The 19272-nt window shown below is 52.5% G+C and overlaps 1 protein-coding gene across 8 annotated transcripts in view; it reads left to right on the forward strand.

The window, feature by feature from the left end:
- Positions 1 to 19272, forward strand: part of ABI1 (abl interactor 1) — an 816248-nt gene that overhangs the window by 206470 nt on the left and 590506 nt on the right. For all 8 annotated transcript variants that reach the window (XM_069648123.1, XM_069648125.1, XM_069648127.1 and 5 more), the window contains exon 2: positions 3997 to 4164. In XM_069648123.1, the coding sequence (XP_069504224.1) occupies positions 3997 to 4164 (168 nt within the window). The remainder of the gene's footprint in view (positions 1 to 3996; positions 4165 to 19272) is intronic.

The following is a 19272-nucleotide window of genomic DNA, read 5'->3' on the forward strand; positions in this document are numbered from 1 at the left end:
AACCGAAACCACCCTAACCTCGATCTGGGACGACCTTAAAATGATAGCAGACTCTGCGGGATGCGCCGCACTAATCCTTCTCGACCTGCCTTTGACACGATCAATCACTCAATCCTCCTAGACCGCCTCCACTCCCTAAGAATTCGTGGACCCGCTCTTAAAAGGATAGCCTATTTCCTCAAAGACAGGCACCAAATAACGACACTCTCCAGCTTTACCTCCCAAGCTCGACCAGTCGACACGGGAGTCCCTCAAGGAGCATGTCTATCCGCCCTCCTGTTCAATCTCTACTTGATCACCCTCCCACCAATGATTCGTTCACACAACATCCTATGTTACAACTACGCCGACGACACTGAACTAATCCTAAAATTCCTGAACTCGAAACCCAACTCCCGACCTGGCATCCTGCCTCCTTAACATTGATCGCTGGATGACCCAAAGCCACCTCTTGTTAAACCTCTCCAAAACAGAAATCATGGTTTGCGGCAACTCCGTCGTTCTTCCGCACCCACTACCCTGGCCACCCGCCATGGGCAACTCACCGACACCCTCCAACACAGTGAAAAATCTTGGATGCACCCTGGACTCCGACCTAACACTCTCGCGCCAAGTCAACAATGTCTCAAAGTCCTGCCATTACCACCTTAAAACCCTTAGGCGCATCTTTCCATACCTCTCATTTCCCAACAGAGTCTCTGCATCCAATCAATCGTTCTATCCAGACTGGACTACGGAAACCCCCTATACCTCGGAATCCATGCCTACCAACTGAATAAACTCCAAAGAGCACAAAACGCGGCGGCCAAAATGCTACTTGCGCTCGGTCCAAGAGACCACATATCCCCAGCCCTTAAGACACTGCACTGGCTTCCAGTAGCCCCTAGGGTGGCTTTCAAAACCTTATACCTCTCCCATCGAGCACTGCATAAAACTGGACCTCAATATCTTCAAGACCAACTAATACATCATCATCCCACTCGCACCCTAAGATCAAGCTCAGCCGGCCTCCTAGCAATTCCTAAAACAAACTCAGTCAGGTTAGGCGGGTCATCATTCTCAGCCCTAGCTCCAACCCTGTGGAACTTGCTCCCACCCCACATCCTCCTAACTGAGGACTTAACGTCCTTCTGCAAACTACTGAAAACCTGGCTCTTCCCCTAAACCCAACCGGCTTCCAAACTAGCATCATCACAATAATACCGACCGATCAATCAACCTGAGGCGAAAAATGACAGCTAAATAAACTTGAATGTAAACTAGAAAGACAAACGGAGCTAAACGAGTAAAGTAGATCAAAACAGTGAAGCGGATAATAGGAATAAATCATTGAGAAACTAAGGAGATATGAACCGATGAAATGGACATAATGAATGAGGAGGGAACATAGTGAATGACATAAATGAAATAGTTAGAATGGAAGAAGCGTATAGAACAGATGAATACACTAAGTGGAAGCGTGCATGAGTGGAAGAACAGACGACTAGAAAGATCAAATGAGTATGGAGACCAGATGAAATAGATGAACAAACTAAAGCCAATGAGTATGTAGAATGGTTGGGTGTGTAGAGCGGTCGAGCGTATAGAGTTGATGAGTAAGTGTAGAGTACGCAAATACAGAGAAGTGAACAGAACGTAGGAGGGCGTAGAACTGATGACTATACTGAACGTATAGACTAGATGATCGCTTGGCCAGACGAACGTGTGAGAGCGAACGAGCGAGAGCGAACGAGCATGTAGAGAGGATGAGCATGGGGATCGGATGAGAGCGGATGGGTGTGGAGAGCGGATGGGTGTGGAGAGCGGGTGGGTGTGGAGAGCTGATGAGCGTGTAGGCAGACCGAAGTACGTGCACGGGGTAGACTGGAGTGCATGCGCAAGAAGGACCGGTGTGCATACGTATGGAACACATGAGAGCATGCGTGAGGCACACTGGAGAATGAAGAATAGACTAGAACACACAAGGTGAACCAGAGTGCGTGAATATGTCGAGCAGACATGAATGTGTAGGACAATCTTGAACGCCTGAAATGAACAAAAATGCATAGAACGGACCTGTCCGCACGGAATTGCGAGACGTACATAATATGCTTTGGAATGCAGGGAATACATCATACCACACCCCACGCTTACTCTCTCCCTTACACCACCACTCAACTAGAACACAGAGATACTATGACACCATTTGGTATAACTAACTTCTCATATCAACATCTCCCGCTCACTCCCCATCATTCTAAGTAAACATTGCTGGTTTCGCACCCCCAGCCAGGCGTTCTCCTAAGGCCTAACGCAGCCACACTCGATCTGGATAAAGCCGGCCAGAGCGAACACATACTCCTGATCTCTCAACCACCACACCTACCTCTAAGAAGTAGCTACCACTTGAATTCCGCACCAGCTGCACACATACCTGGTGCGCACACGCACTTTTTGAACTCTCTGCTGACCCGAACTTCGGTTCCCAAGGGCGTTCAACCTACCAGCGCCTTCAGACCATACCAATGGTATATAAGGCGCTATATAAATGCAAAATAACATACCAACCGCTGTGCCAAACCCCCCGCCCCCCTTAGTGAAGTCAAATACATTGCTTCATTCTTGAGCTCTTAGTTTGTGCTTTGAATGGAAAAATCAGTTTGCATGTCTTTTCACGCTTCATCAGTGTAGTATCGCAGAGGTGCAGGTACAATGCAAATGACAGCATCAACTGTAATCTTGTCTAGTAAGTGTTGGCTTTGGTCCCAAGAGTCAACCAATGTGTGTCGGTGTGACTTCGCCTTTCCATCCTGCTGCAAAAACTTGCAGATATTGTTAGCAAACAACCTGATAAACGAACTTTTATGTTTTTTGTTGGCTGTTCACAGTAGCGTACGATTTTTAGCAGTTGAAACGATCTCTTTCAGTGGTTACGTGCCCATCAGAAGGAATTCAGCAATTTATAGACCTTGAACCATATGCCGTTGGTAAACCACACTATTGGTAATGCCCATCCTCAGCCCTACAGAAAAGGGGTGTATGGGCCACTTTTACTCCCTAAAAATAGGCAAATAATCCCCAAAAATGAAAAACTGCCCACTAAAAAAAGGAACAGACAGCTCCATGGATATGTTTGGACCAGTAGTACACTTAGTACCACATGAAGAAACTATTACTACTGCCTGATTGGAAGAAGTAAACCTGTATCTTTTAATGTGTATGAATAGCTAGGTGCAAAGGAATAATTATAAAAAAAAATGTTCGTTTTCCAGTTCACATATTTTTACTCGCTTTATAGAATACTCCCATTGGGAATTGGACTTACATTTTTACTGCCTAAAAATAATCATTTTACTCCCAACTTAAAAAAAATAGGCGGTCCAATACTCCCACTTCAAAATCTTATCTGGAAGAGTGCCCATCCTTCTGCTTGCAGCAAGCTCAAATATCATGCATACATCCTAGGTATTATAAATCAACATTTGTATTATAGCAGATTACAATGTTTTAATTTGCATTACTTGTGTAAAGATGTTTATTAAAACATTTCAAGAAAGGGTATAGATGGAGATTGTCACCAGAAAATGACAATCTGTAGCAGATGGATGTATATGGTATGAACTAGGCTACAGAGGGCCGCTTGAATGGGGTTGCAGACTCTCAATGCTGGGACATGGTGTATGGAACCTGTTGATACAGGGTGGAAGCGTGAGGGTATGGGTTGGGAGGTGGTGCCATGGGCTAATAACTAGGGATCAGTGATGTGGGAATGGATTTCAATTGTATAGTACTGAATGGTGGATTGCTTCTTTTGTTTGTTTACTGTGTTACACTGATAAGTCTAATAGAATAGTTTTATAAGAAAGCAAAACGTTCACCCATGAGAAGGGCACGGATGCAACAGTGAATTTCCAGACCCTCTTTGCAATTGTAAAGTTGCATTTATTGCGTTGATGGAGAGTACATAACATTGTTTCTGAATGGTTTTTTATTTGTTTTTAAAAAAAATTGTTTTAGGCGCCTGACAAGAGGAAAGCCCTTGAAGAGACTAAAGCATACACAACCCAGTCGCTCGCTAGTGTTGCTTATCAGATCAATGCATTGGCCAACAATGTCCTCCAACTGCTTGATATCCAGGCATCTCAGCTACGGAGAATGGAGTCTTCCATCAACCACATCTCTCAGGTAATGCTAGAACCGGTCTCTCCCTTTGGAATGCTTTTCTGTGTTTAGCTGCAAAGTGATGGTGAAAAATGAAAATGTGTCTATGCAGAACTGGATTTTCTCACAATCTTCTATTCCCTTCCGAACAATGTTTTCAGGAGTTTCTATGATTTCATCTTTCTCACTAAATCCTGTTTATTTATTATCTTAACCATCTTTAATATTAAGACAAAAAAACAAGCTGGATTTTGGTTGATGGACATCAGATTAAAAAAAGGTGCGTTTATGAGTTGCCTAATTAGTTGAAAAGGAAAGTTGAAAAAGGGGTTTGCACTTTTCTCTCCTCTAGCACGTGTTACTTTTCCAGTAAATAATGGGGCGAAAGAGAGGGCCGAAGAGCAGGGAGAACCCCTGGTGCCCCCGCGGAGCGAAACAGCGGGGTCGAAGGACCCAGGGAGAGCGGAGATCCGGGGCTGCAGATCCAGCAGCGGGAGCGCCTCAGAGGGCCCGGGCGGCGCGAAGCCGGAAGTCGGAGCCGAGGCCCATCGTACAGGAGATCAGGAAGGGAGGGTCGCCCTCCTACGCCGCGGCGGACACCCGTCCCCCGCGGCGCTAACACAGAGCGGGAAACAGGTGGGACCCACCCTGGGGAGAGGTCTGCCGACACCTCCCAAGTGAAGTCGGCGGGGACCGCGCGGGATACGCGCCCGACCCGGGGAGAGGAGCGCCGGCCCGAATAGGCCACTGTGAGGTGAGAGCTCCGGAGCGGACTCAGAGGCCCCCGGTGGGGGACGGCGGGCTGCCCGCGGGGCGGGCGACTGCTCCTCCGCCGCCCACCCCCATAGTGGGCCACAGACAGCAGGGGAGGTGCCCCCACGACTAGCACGCGCGGGCCGTGTCCACGGCTGGGCACCCCACCCGCGGCAAGGAAGACACAAAGGGCGAGGAAGGCCCAGAGGACGCCGGGTGTGAGGCCCCCGCCGGGGAACAGGCACAGCAGAGACCAGTGAAAGAAGAGAGAAGCGGCCTATCCCCCTCGGGTCCCCAACCCCACCACCGGAGAGGGCTTCGGGCTCAAGCATCATGCTAACAGGGCACGCGGCCCACCACCACGCAGTGATCAACGCGGCAAACAAGCACCCCCCCCCATCTCCCCCACGCCCCCCCGTCCCCCAGGTTGACACAAAGGGCGTGGAAGGCCCTGAGGATACCGGGTGTGAGGCCCCCCGCCCGAGGCCGGCGGGGTGTGTGCCCGTCCTTCCACCAATACATGTGGACCCTAGAAGTGACCCACCAGGAGCTCCCCCCCAACCCAAGTACACCCAACGGAGAGCCCAGGGGGGGACTGAATGGACTGGCAGAGGAACCTGCAGAAATACTGCTACCGAGACCCAGGCCCCAACGGAAAAGACCCGGTCCGAGTCCGGGAGATGGCCCACTCAGAGGCCGCTGCCCCCGCAACGGAGGCAATGGAAAGGGGCTTTGCATCTATCTTGCAAGAAATTAGAGACATGCGCTCCGACATTGCCCAGAAGTTTGAGAAGATGGACCAACGGGATGACAAAGTTGAGGACAGACTCCTACAGGTTGAATCCAACCAATCCTCCTCAACAACCCTGGAGATAGAGACTAATATGAGGTTATGGAGAAGGAGGAAGAGAGGTCTAGACAAATGGACGATTTTGAGAATAGGGAACGGAGAAACAACCTCAGGTTTTTTGGGGTACCGGAGGCAGAGGGGGAAACGGAGAGAGAGCTTACCCGAATGGTGCGGAACATAATCGCCCTCCTCTTCGAAGAGGAGATGACCGCTGAACTCACATTTGACCGGGTACACAGGGCGGGAGGACGAGCGGGGCGCCCTCGTTCGATTCTGGTCCGGTTCCACTACTATCTGGAGAAGACACGGGTACTGGAAGCAGCCAGGAGAGCCCAAGAGATAACTAACAACTCACAGGTCTCCATCTTTCAAGACCTCTCCGCATACACACTATCCAAACGCAGGATGTGCCGCCCCCTCACACAGCTGCTGAAAGAAAAGGGAGTACGATATAGATGGGGCTTCCCCTTCTCCCTAACCTTCGAATACCAGGGCCAACGGACGACGTTGATCATGGAGGAAGACATCAAAGGAGCCATCCAGGACTACGTGGCGGACCCCCCACCCCCGAAGGGAGCCATCAGGACCGGCGACGGGCGGGGCAAGTGGCCCGGGCCCGACGAGCGAAAGAAGGAAGAAATCTGGGGCACGGAAATTTAGGAAAATGAACACACCCTCACCAGCGAAAGAGGCAGAGCGGAATGACTCGGAGGGATGATTACCAAGGGGTCCCAGCCAGCACGGGCGCGAAAGAATGGTCTCCCGGGATGACCGGAGTTAGCCAACTACCTACAGGGCGGTAATCCGTGGATCACCGAAAGGCAAGAACGGTACCAGAATCAGGCTGAACAGCAAGTACAAAGGGGGCAATTACGGGAACGAAATTGGGGGGGGGGGGGTTCACAAGAAGGAGGTTTTGCAATGATCGCCTGGCCGAGAGGGAACTATCAATGGCAGAACTATCTGGCTGGACGTCGGGGCAGGGGGTGTGGGGGTTCACGACCAAGTTGGGGTTCGTTTGTTGGGGAAAGGGTTAGGGGGGCAGTTGGGGGTTCATTTCAATAGCGTCCAACCGGTGAATCAAGGGGGGCGAAAAGGGAGAACCGATGCAAAGTTGTTGACCAGCAGGGCAGGAAACATTGATTATGGCTGACAGCCATCTGGCCCTGGGAGTGGGTACCCTGAATGCGCGGGGGCTGAACACCCCCACAAAAAGATCTCTGATTTGCAGAGCGTTTAAGCGGGCGAAATTAGACTTACTGTTTGTACAAGAGACACACTGGGCAAGGGGGAAGGAGCCCAGGCTGCGGGGGGGAGGAATTGAGGAGGTCTTCCATGCATCCCACAGGACTAAGAAAAGAGGGGTGGCCATATTGATAGGAAGGAACGTAGGGTTCGAGAAGGAGGCGATCTTGAAAGATCCCGAAGGCCGTTACCTGCTGATACGGGGCGCCCTACAGGGGTCCCCCATTACCCTGGCGGTGGTGTACGGCCCGAATGAGAACCAGGCCCAATTCTGGGAGGAAACCAGGGACAAGCTCAGTCTATTCACGCAGGGCCCACTGGTGGTGGGGGGGTGACTTCAACATGGTCCTGGATCCCTCCATAGATAGGAAGCGGATGGGCCCCCTCAACCCCAGGCCTACAGAAGAGGCCATGGCACAGAGCTTTCGGAGAGTGAATGAGGACCTGGGCCTGATAGATACTATCCCGACCCCTAGGACAGGGATCCCCTCCTTTACTTACTACTCAGCCATACATAATTCATTTTCCAGGATAGACTACATCCTAACGGACGAAATTCTTCGTCCGTATGTAGCAGGCTACAGGATAGACCCAGTCCCCTGGTCGGACCACGACATGGCCCGAGTCACCATCACAATGGGCTGGAATAGGGAAAGCAGAGGGCGCTGGAAATGCAATGACGCCCTGCTAAAGGATGAGGTCATTGCTCAGGAGGTCTTGGACTCCATAACAGAGTTCTTTGAGCTTAATGACAACGGAGAGGTGACCACGCACACGCTCTGGGACGCCTTCAAGGCAACCCTACGAGGAGTCCTTATAAAAAATAGGCGCTCTAAAGAAGAGGGAGAGGGAGGCCCAGGAGAAAGCCCTACGAGAAAAAATAGCCCGTCTCCAACCGGGTGGATCCCTGACCCAACCCCTATACCGTGACCGGGTGGCAGCACTGGAGGACTATAAGCTCCAACTAAAAGACCTCCCCCTACACAAAACGGAGAGGAGCCTTCAAATGGTTAAGCAAAAATATTATGAGAAAGGGGACAAGGCTGACAGGATCCTTGCCTGGAAGTTAAGGGAGGTACAGAAAAGCAGGAGGGTAAAGGAGGTGAGGGACGCCCGGGGACTCCTTGGCTGCGACTCTCCCCATATAGAAGAGGCTTTCCGACAATACTACAGAACCCTCTACTCTTCCGAATACGATGGGGACGACACCCAGATAGAAAACTTCCTGAACTCCATACAGATTCCATCCCTCTCCGGGGAAATGTCTGAGGGGTTGGAGGGCCCGATAACCGAGGATGAGGTGGACAAGGTGATTAGTGGGATGAAGGTGGGCACTACCCCGGGGGAGGACAGCTTCTCCGTCCTCTTTTACAAGAGATTTCGCTCCTCCCTGGCCCCTTACCTAGCAAGGGTCTTCAACGCGGTGCTAGAGGGGGACATCCTCCCAGAATCCATGATGGGAGCCGTTATAGCGGTCTTGCCCAAAGAGGGAAGGGATCCAGCGGATTGTTCTTCCTATCGCCCCATATCACTATTAAACATTGACGTCAAGATCTTGGCCAAGGTGGTGGGGAGGAGGTTGGAAGGTATAATGCCGAGGTTAGTACACGGGGACCAGGTGGGCTTTATCAGAGGAAGGCAGGGGTCAGATAACATCCGCAAAACAATAGACCTTTTCCACTTCGCCCAATCGTCGGAATTGGACGCATGCGTCCTTTCCCTGGACTCGGAGAAGGCCTTCGACAGGGTGGAGTGGCGCTACGTGGAACTCCTCCTCCGCAGGATGGGCTTTGAAACTCACATCATGCTTTGGATAACCAGAATTTTGCTTTGCATTATTTAAAGGAAAGGGGCACCCCATTATTGAAACAATCTTTCACCTGTAGCAAACCACCCTCTCTACACCTGCAAAACCGCACTGAGCCGATCTCCAGCCAAAATTCTAGATTGTCCCAAACTGTGGTTAGAGGGCCCAGGGTGCTTTTAATTTCCCACCGGCTGACCGCTCTCCTCCAGCATCGGACTGTATTTTTGGTGGAAGCCAGCAAACCTGCCTCTGAGGCGCAGCCTGTCAGCCCAAGATGAGGCAGGGCAGAGAGGAGCGGCGCTCTATCCTATGCTTCCTCCATCTGCTTCCAGCGGTGTGGGTAATCTGTCTCATGCCATGCAAAGGAGTGAGAAACTGCACTGCTCAACAATACCTAGACATGTCTGGGACACCAAGGACTCTGCTAGGAACCCCCTGAAGCATCACCCTCCTAGCCATCTGTGGGTTTTTGGACCTGGCTCATTTTGAGTGCAGTGATCTTTCCGAGCCAAGACGCCTCCTGCTTATGCCAGCGGTTGAGGTCGCTCATTAAGTCCCAAAACAGTTGTGGGAAGTTGGCTTAGTACACCTTCTCTGGTTTATTCGGAATACGGACCCCTGGTAGATAAAGTGGGTCTTGTTCCAAGGAATTGGCCGTTACTTGCCAGAATTACCCTTCTCCTTTGTGGGATATTTACCCCCATAGCGCTGGACTTCAAGTAGATTACCCAGCAGCCTGACGCCTCCCCAAATTCTGAGGTTTGACCCCATAGCGCTGCTAGAGACATGTCTGACTGCATGAGGAAGAGGACGTCATCAGCGTACAGGGACATTTTGTAATAATTGCCTCCTAATTGCATTCCCTGAATCCTGCGGGTTTGGCCTGTATCCTAGTGGCAAACCACTCCATAGACAAGGTGAACATTTGCAGCGACAGGTGACATCCCTGACGGGTACCCCGTAAGATCTCAAACTTTGGGGAGCAAGTCCCGTAAATTATTTTTTAAAAATGTTTTATTAAAGTAGATGCACATCTCACTCAAATCATTAGAGCAGTTGGACATGTTGGGCACAGTTGAACACTGTCAATTACAATGCTAAACACAACAGCGTTGCACTGCAGGCAGCAGAAGATGGTCAGCAACCACAGTTCTTGGTCCGGGGACACCGTGTCCACTGTGGCAGTTTCAGGGCACTGAGACAAGAGGTAAGCCTCCATAGGACCCCAAATGTTTTTAGGCCTTGTACGTGGCCTACATAGGAGACTGTAATCCTGGTCAAGATCACCCAGTTTGGGCAGACCACCCAGCCACAATCGAAATGGTATGGGGTTTGGGTGGCCCAGCTGGTCCAACGCATCGGTACACATTTCCTGACCACAATCATTCTGGTGGTTTACTAATCTTCGGCCAGATCCCGGGAGCCACCCAAACATGCAGCACTGGCACTCACAATCCAACATGCTTGAAGAGTGCCCGTCACACCCTCCCAAAACTCACAGCTGAGGGCACGGCCACAGTATGTGGAGGAACTCAGCAGAGTGCGCTTGACATCGCGGACACTTGTCTCTTAGTAGACTCAAACACATGGCGAGCAGACGCAAGGTGTTCCCTATGGATAGTCCCCACCCCTCCCCATTCATAAGGGCTTTATCACAAGTCGGTTTAAGGCATACAATCTTCCATAGCTGAAGCCCAGGATCGTACGGGATGTCTACACCAAGCCTTTTGAGAAACCTATTCCATGCATGCACTGTGCAGGCAACCGGATCAAATTTGCACCCGTCAGCTACTTTCCTTGACACCAGAACCCCTTGGATCAATCACATAGGGGAGAGCAGAGCATTTTATAATACGCACATGTGGCTGCGCTGAAGATCCTGGCATCCAGTAGGAAGCAAAATGCGCCTGAGTTGCTAGAAGGGAAGCTCCATATCCGGCGCACATATAACCCCTTGCTACCATGGAAGCACCATAGTGTCCCAACTTATTCGGGGAGACTTGGGATGCCACGCCAGATGCACCAACAGTGTCTTAAACTTCGCAAAAAAGGCAAGACAATCCTAGCCACTGCACCAGAGTATTGATGCCGCATCACCAAGATAAAGGACTCCGGGAGCCCCACAACCTTCAATGCCTCGAAAAGGTAGTCACATTCCACAGAGTCGAGCGCCTTCTCCATATCTAGTAAAGCCGCCACCGCCTGCACCCTGGGGTCACCCTGAGCCAATATAGAGAAGAACCTGCGCAAATTCAACTAAGTTGACCTCCCTGTGATAAAACCAGATTGATCCAAGTAGACTAAGCCTGATACAAACGGCAACAGTCCATCTGCCAGAATTTTAGCAAATATTTTAGTATCTATATGAATAAGGGATATTGGGCAGTATGAAGTGCAGTCCAAAGGGTGCCTTCCCTCCTTCATGAGCAGGATCACCACAGCTTCACGCATTGAGGGGGGACAACTGGCCCAAAGACACAGCATCCTCCCAAACCCCTACCATAGACTTACAACCTCCAGTCCCAACTCCTTGTACAACTCTTCTGATATGCCATCTGACCCAGGAGCTTTGGCTGAAGGAAGAGCCTGCGCCGCCGCAAGAATATCAACCGAGATTGGCTTAGCCAACACATTACACGTTTCTGTGCTCAACCTCAGCAGTGCCACCTCCTCTAGGTATTCGACCAACGCGCCGGGGCCTGCGAATCCCTGGACTAAAACTCCAAAGTATCGCTGAAAAGCTCCCAAAATAACCTTGGATTCAGCTACAACATGCCCATCCACCATGCGTATTGCTGCAATATCAAGAGACCCTCTCTCTTGCCGCAACATAGCCGCCAGTAGGCGACCCGGTCGACCCTCCTCGCCGTATATAGACGCCATGGCCTGATGCACCAGGTATTTAACCTCCCGATCAACCAGGTTGCCAAACCTGTCTAGAGCTTCCCGCAGTTCAGCCCTAGCCACTGCATCATCAGCGCACATCTTAATTTCCCCTGCCAGCTGTCTCCTGATCGTTTTCAACGCCCCAAACGCCAGTCATACACCTCCCACGAAGAACCACTTAATGGCCTCCCAGACGGAGGCCATGGAGCCGACGGAACCCATGTTTACTTCAAAATGCAATTGCATAACTTCCACCACCTCACTTCGAAACACTGTGTCTGAGAGGACTCAAGGCTTGAACCTCCAAGGTGGCCTAGGCACCACCTCCCGCCCCACATCCAATGACCATAGGACAGGGGAGTGGTCCGACAGAGTCCGTGGGAGAAGCGAACAATCTAGCGTCATATGCATCAAATGTGGGCTAGCTAGCACATAGTCCAGTCTCAATGACATCCCGTGCACTGACGAATGAAAGGAAAATTCCAACACCCCCCGAGTGAAGTACACGCCAGATGTCCACCAGCCCCAATTCAGACATACCCTTACACATACGATCAGTCTCCTGCGGGAAGGAGCGTGCTGACTCCGCTGATCTATCTAGCACCGTTTGCAAAGCGATAGTAAGAACACCAGCCCAGACAATATTAGTATGCATATATTTGTAACCTTTGGACAGGAGCGCTTCAAAAAAAACATGCGGTCATCTATGTTTGGCCCATAAATGTTGATGAACAAGACCTGAGCCCAGCTGCCGAACATAATCAGAAACCTACTGGGTGGGTCAATGAACTGTTCTACCAAATGAAAGCAGAGGGACTTGTGAATTAGTGTCATGACCCCCACCGAATAAGTGGATTATGATGTATAGAACCTGTTAAATCCCCAAACTCTGGCGACTTCCTCATTAGCTGAACTGACAAAATGGGTTTCCTGCAGAAGAATCACCTTGGCACTCACAGTAATTTACCACCTCCCTGGTTTTACGTCGATTGTTCAACCCCCTCAATTTCCAACTCATATTACACCCGGGTATAGACTTCTGCATTCAATATTCGGCCCTGTTCCACACTCCTGCGCTCCGGGTCTCAACAAAATGCTACTGTGCACCAACCCTTTCCATGTAGATGTTTATCCGTTTTCAAGAACCCCCATCTCCCCTGCCGGCAACCGCTCCCTCCAAGAATCCCATGAACAGCCACAACCCATACCACCCCCACCCACACTGCCTGACCCCAGTTACCAGGGAAACTCACTCACTGCCCCACCCAACACTGTTACCCTCCCTCTCCCCACTGTCCAACCCCACCCAGTTGTGTTGTCACCCTGCCCAACCCACCCTCCCTCCAGACCCAACTCGCATCAGGGCACCAGACTCTACAACCTTATCTGACCATCCATCCAAAGCCCCTTCGCTGCTGGAGGAGGCCGAGCACTTGCAGGATAACCAGCTACTGACCCATTTCTTTACATTATCAAACTATAATTACACCCAACACGGCAATTAAAGCAAATAACTAGCCTCAAATACCAGAACCTCGTTCGGATCTGTCGGGAGTGGGCCTCGGGCCCAAACTTAACTAATCTCACAGCTTGAATACACCATTTCACCCATTAGAACCCAAGGCCGCCTCCCCGTTCAAGTCTTGGGAAGCGGCTCCACAAATGTAAATACCTCTGCCAGATCAGAGTTTTGTTCTCGTGGATTATGCGTAACATGGATGGATAAAGCATCGCATATTGCACCCCCTTGTCTCTCAGAAACCTTTTAGTGGCCAGATCCTGATAGACACCTTAACCATCTTGTACTGTACCTCACCAAGCTCCCGTACCCTGTGCAAAATGCTGGTCACAGTAATTCGGTAGTCTAACAATGACTGGGCAAGGGTTCTGCCCTGGCCTGGGTTTTTGCATTGAGAGCCGGTGTGCTCTTTCTACCAAAAATTGGGAGGACATTGGAGTGTCCTGCAATCCCTCCATTATAAAGGACTCCATAAATAACCCCATGCTCTGCGCCAGCACTGACTCTGGGATCCCCACCATCCTGACATTGTTGCGCCTGGATCTTGCTTCCAAGTCCTCATTCTTACCCCGGATCTCTTTTGCCTCTCTCTGCAAGCCACGTATTGCTTGGGGCACCTCATTGCTAGTGTCCTCCAGCACTCCCACTCGGTGCCCCATTTCCCTTATACAGTTGCTTTCTTTTTCAATTATTTCGTGCATTCTATCCATCTTGTATTCCAGGCCGTTCAGTTTGGTGTTCACTGAAGCAAACACATTCTTCATCTCTGCCAGCACCAGGCTGAGTTCTGCGAGAGACGCTGCCACCTCTTCCAGTGCTGCCGTACTCCGGGTTTGAGTGTCCCATCTGCCACCCCACCCGCCAGACCAGGGGCCTCCATAGTACCCTTATGCAGTGCTAGGACTCCCTTTTGAGTAAAGTGCAGGTGGCCCTACTAATTGTTGCCCTTAGCCATCCAGGTGAAGCCTCCAGGTCACAGCTGCTTGGCCTCCAGGTCATACCTGCTCGGCCTCCCCTTCCAACTGTGGTTGCTGAGCTATCCCAATCGTGCTCCACACATTCACTGACTTAATACATGTGTTCCAGCAGGACGTCCTACCTCCACAGGTACTCTCTCATACTCGGGCGAACCTGCTCCAGGCTCAACCGCCCAAATCTCCTGGGGAACCCCAGGGGTCCCCTTGTAGGCGCAGTCCGCCGGCTGTTCGTGCTCGCCTCCTGAAGAGTGCAAATTCTACCATGTCCTTGGCGCCTTTCTTGCTTCTGAGTGGGGCCCCTAGGTTTGCGCTTCCTACTTGACCAGGGCTCTATGACCCCTTTCCGGGGAGCTGAGAACCTCCACTGCTGTCGCCTCCTTCGTCCAGGCTAGATGGGTCGAGGAGCCTTTCTGCCAGGCCAGGATCCTCCGTGTGGATCTTGGCCTCAGTACGCTCTTTTCCTTTTTTTTTTTCTCCCCCCTAAGGTGCCCGCAGCCAGCATGGTACAAAATGTCTGTTTGCTTTGCTGCTTTAGGGGTATTCTCCATCTCCTTAGCTGGAGCTGCATCCCCTCTGCCCTGGGCTGTGAGCGCATGCAGCTACAGCCACCCTGGTTGGGCAGCTTTGGATGGCCCCCAGCTCCTGTAGTGCTATGTAGGGCCCAATCCGGAGCGGTATTGCACTATTAATATGAGCAGTTATCTTCTACTGTGATGGCGTGTTCACTAGGCAGTGTGCAGGCAGACTCTCCGGAAGCAGGCCACTTATAGCGGGCCCTATGGGGCTACTTTCTCGCTAGACTCCATGCAGATTGCTTCAGCGGGCAATGGGGAAGTGTTTCTTGCTTTGTGCACTGGCTGTTTATGCGTCCTGGCACCGCCGCTCATCGCCCAAGTTTTGTAGCTTCATCCTGGGCCCCCGCTGAGTTCCGGTGTCTCAAGATTTGAGCACACTACGTGCATGCTACTTTGCCCCCTGGTTGCCAGCTTCTCCTTTTGGCCTGCCCAGTTTGAGCACTCCTCCGGTGTCCGCTCCGCAGCCCCCAAGCGGTAAATTGGAATGCTGATGCCACGGAGGTCTTCCGAGCCCACCACTCTCGTTCTGGCCCATAGTCCTGTGCTCCGAGCCGCTCCGATGATCTTGCGGCTCCCGCCTGGCTTCAGAGGAGGTCTGGGTTGCTGGATCAGACTCCAGCACACAGCCAGGTCATCCCGGAGGGAATCCCGCGGTGGTTCTTAGCAACCCCCGCTCTCATAAGCCGCTCTGCACGCCATCCTTCATTCTGTCAAGGACTTTCAGGCCGGGTAGAGTGCCCATTCCTCCGTTACATGCACAGTTGTCGGGCTAGGGCCGGGAGCAGTCAAGGAGCCAAGCTTCCCACTTGGGCTCCAGGCCACGCCCCAGGACCGCAGTTCTTAAGAGTTGTACAATTTCCATAATTGTCATATCTTAGTGCCACTTGGATAATATTTAGTGCATTATTTTCAAAAGGCCACCTGAGATCTCTGGTCCATAGATTATAGTGTTACATTTAAAATATGCAACTCATTTAAAAAAAAACAAAAAAAAAAAACTTGCGAGCTTGATTAGCAGTGCATCATTTTGTAGGTGACCCAATCATTTTAAGTGATTGTACATCAAGCAAAAATCTTCCAAGAGCCTTCGAATAAAGATGTTGGACGGAACAAAGTTTCTCCAGCATGGGGTCTGGCATGGATTCACATGCTCATGAATATTCCCCGTCGTCCGGCTGGGAATCCTCAGTAAAGAAAAAATAAGTATCAGTTTCGTTTCTGATCTGTCTTTCTTAGTAGTAACCAATCACTGATCTCTGGGTCATACTGCCCCCAGCCAATGACTGCCCTCTCCCTAAGCCCCTTCCCTGGCAGCCATCCTCAGATTTTTACCGCACGTTCAAGTGTTGGGAGTCCTCGTGCTTTAGCTCTCGAGCTTTTACTGCGTTTTCGCGCTTTTTCAGGAGATTTTCTCATTTTTCGGTTTAATCGAGCCTCAAGCTCCACCGTTCCCACTTCCGATAACTGGGACCCGTTTTGGAATTCTTCTACGCCCCTCAAGGGTGAAGTTTTCGTTGTGTTACACTTCTTGGAGGTTCCAGAAGATCTGAGGCCTACCTCAACGGACATGGCCCAGGACAAGGGGAATCTCGACTCCCGGATCCAAGCTGTTCAGGAGCTGCCCGGGATGCGGATTGCAAAATGTTTTCAAGGAGGACGAGCATTCGAGATGTCTCTACTGCCTTCATGAGGACAAGACGCACGTGGAGAAAGACTGTGCGTTCTGCAACAACCTGTCGGAACGGACCAAGCAAGATTGTCGTTCCCGCCACGCCGCCTGGCTGGAGAAGGGCACAGCAGGTGAGAAGGCGAAGAAAAAGTCTGAGTGATCTTCTAAGTCCTGAGAGGGCGCCCCGGCGACGGGGGCCCAACAGAAGGCCAAGCACCACGAGTCTGCGGGCACCGGGAGCGCCGAAAGGTCGGGCTCTTCGGCTGCCAAGCAGGGTGCGACTTCCCCGGCACGAGCCAGCGCTCTGGTTCGGGAAGAGGAAGTCCGAGTACCCGGGTAAGCTCCTGGAGAGGCCCCAGTCGATCTCAAAGGGAGCCGAGGGGGAGCGAGGCGATGACCCTCCCCCCAAAGCGAAGGCCCAGGACGCACCTATGGTGGTGAGGGCCTTGATCCACCCGGCAAAGTGGAGGCGGCCTCGGGGCCCAGAGTTTCCCTGCCACCGCGGAGGGAATCCTCTTTCCAGCCCATCGTTAAGACCCCCGTGAAGACCCTGGTGGAAAAAGAGCGGGGGGCCGGTGGCCATTACGGACTCGGATTCAGCCTCCGAGGAGGATCTGGTGGAAACCGTGAAAGACCTCAACGAGAGGTTCGAGAAGGTTCGATCCCAGGGGAAGGTTCCTTCTGATGTGATCGAAGATGGCGACGACGAGGGCCCAGTGGAGCAGCCATCCCGCCCGTCGCAGCCATTGCCCGAGCCCAAGGATAGCTCGGCGGCCATTTTGGCAATCCAATCCTTATGTACTGAGATAAGGACGAGGTTACCACAGACCCCGACGGAGGGTCCAGAACCAGGACCGTCGGGAAGCCCTCCGAACAAGCGGAGGAGAGTCCACCCCGCACCGCCGTTCGTGCCCACGAGGCCTGTGGACCCCTCATCCCCCTCGCCGGACCCTCGGGATGATACAGCGACAGATACAGCGACTGACAACGACGGTGGCGATGATACAATGGACATTTCTTCATCACACGCCCCCCTCCTCCCCCCCCAGGCCTCTCCGCCCGACGAAATTGGCTCTTTCCACGCCATGATAGCCAGGGCATCTGAGCTCTTCCAGCTCTGCCCTGAGGAACAGAAAAGGAAGGCTTTCTTTACCAATGACAGGAGGCCAAGAGAAAGACGGTCCTCGCGGTACTGTTGCTCGACGACATCTGGGACGAGGGGCTGGCTATCCTGAAGAACCCTTCCAGGACACCCGCCAAAAGGGACAGGTACGCGAAGAAGTACCGGGTCCCCGATGCCGCCCCCTTGTGCCTCAGGGCCTAGCCTACGCCGGACTCGGTTGTCTCGGCAGCGGCCAAGAAGGAAGCGGCGGGTGCGGCGGCTTCAACTTCCACTTCCCCGCCGGACAGCGAGGGCAAGAAGTTGGACTCCATGGGACAACGAGTCATCTCGGCGGCGACGACGATTAAGGCGGCCAATGCCTTAGCGATTGTGGCCCGTTATGACAGGGAGCTTTGGTTCAAGATAGCTCCCCTGCTAGACTTCCTACCGGACGACAAGAGGGCGGAGGACCTACAGATTCTGCAGGCAGGTCGGGTGGCATCGGATCACGCCATAACGGTGGCAGCGGATATTGCCCATACCGGATTTCGCCAGCTGGGCAACGGGGTTTGCCTTCGACGACGAGGATGGCTCAAGGCGACGGACTTTCGCCAGGACGTCCAGACCAGAGTATTGGACATGCCGTTCGACGGCAACAACCTGTTTGGGAAGACGGTGGATGAGTCCCTCCAGGCCATCAAGACCGACACAGACAGCCCGAGCCCTAGGAGTCCTTCAGCAACGGCGGCCCTTTCGGAGCTCCGGAGGCAGACGGGGAGCCTCCAAGGGATCCATCGGTGGCTCTTCTACGTACCGCCAGGCGGCCCGCTCCTCGTCCCAAGAGGCCTATAGAGGCCGCGGCAAGCAAGGAGGGTCTCGCCGCCGTTGTCAAGGAGGCCAAGGTGGCATGGCCTCTTCCAAGCAGGAATGAACCGGCCGTAGTGTTGGGCCCCCACCGAAGCACTTCGGTGGGAGGCCGGCTGACAAAGTTCGTCAGCGTGTGGGAGTCCATCTCCACCGACCGTTGGGTGCTGGACACCCTGGCACGCGGACACTCGCTAGAATTTCAAAAGAAGTGTCCTCGCATTCCTCCCGTGGCCAGGAAGGAGAATCGCGTCCCTCAACTGCTGTTGGAGGTAAGGGCGATGCTCAAGAAAGGTGCCATCGAGCTCGTCCCCAAGAGGCTCCGGGGCTCCGGAGTATACTCAAGGTACTTCCTCGTCAGAAAGAAGACAGGCGGTTGGCGCCCCATCCTGGACCTGCGTCAGTTAAACAAGTCCAAGGCACAGAAATTCCAGATGGTCAGCCTCCAGCACGTGCTGGGACAGCTGGAGGAGGGCGACTTCCTATCTTTGTTGGACCTGGAGGATGCTAACTTCCACATCCCCATTCTAAAAGGACACAGAGTTCCTCAGATTCGTAGTCCAGGGGCGTCACTACCAATTTAGAGCCCTGCTATTCGGATTAAAGTCGGCACCCAGGGTGTTCACCAAGTGCCTCGCACCAGTGGCGGCGCGGCTGCGCCTGCAGGGGATCCACGTCTACCCCTACCTGAGACGACTGGCTAATCCGTGCAAGGTCAGGAGAACTTGCCGTCGAACACACGGCGAGGACCGTCCGCCTGCTCACGGAACTGGGATTCGCCATCAACTACCCCAAATCCCACCTGGTTCCGTTGCAGGTGGCACTGTTTCTGGGAGCGAAGCTCGATACAGTGGAGTGATTGGCATCTCCGTCGGAAGAAAGGAC

The sequence above is a fragment of the Ambystoma mexicanum genome, chromosome 2q, assembly GCF_040938575.1.
Source record: "Ambystoma mexicanum isolate Mex_15411 chromosome 2q, UKY_AmexF1_1, whole genome shotgun sequence".
Lineage (NCBI taxonomy): Eukaryota > Metazoa > Chordata > Amphibia > Caudata > Ambystomatidae > Ambystoma > Ambystoma mexicanum.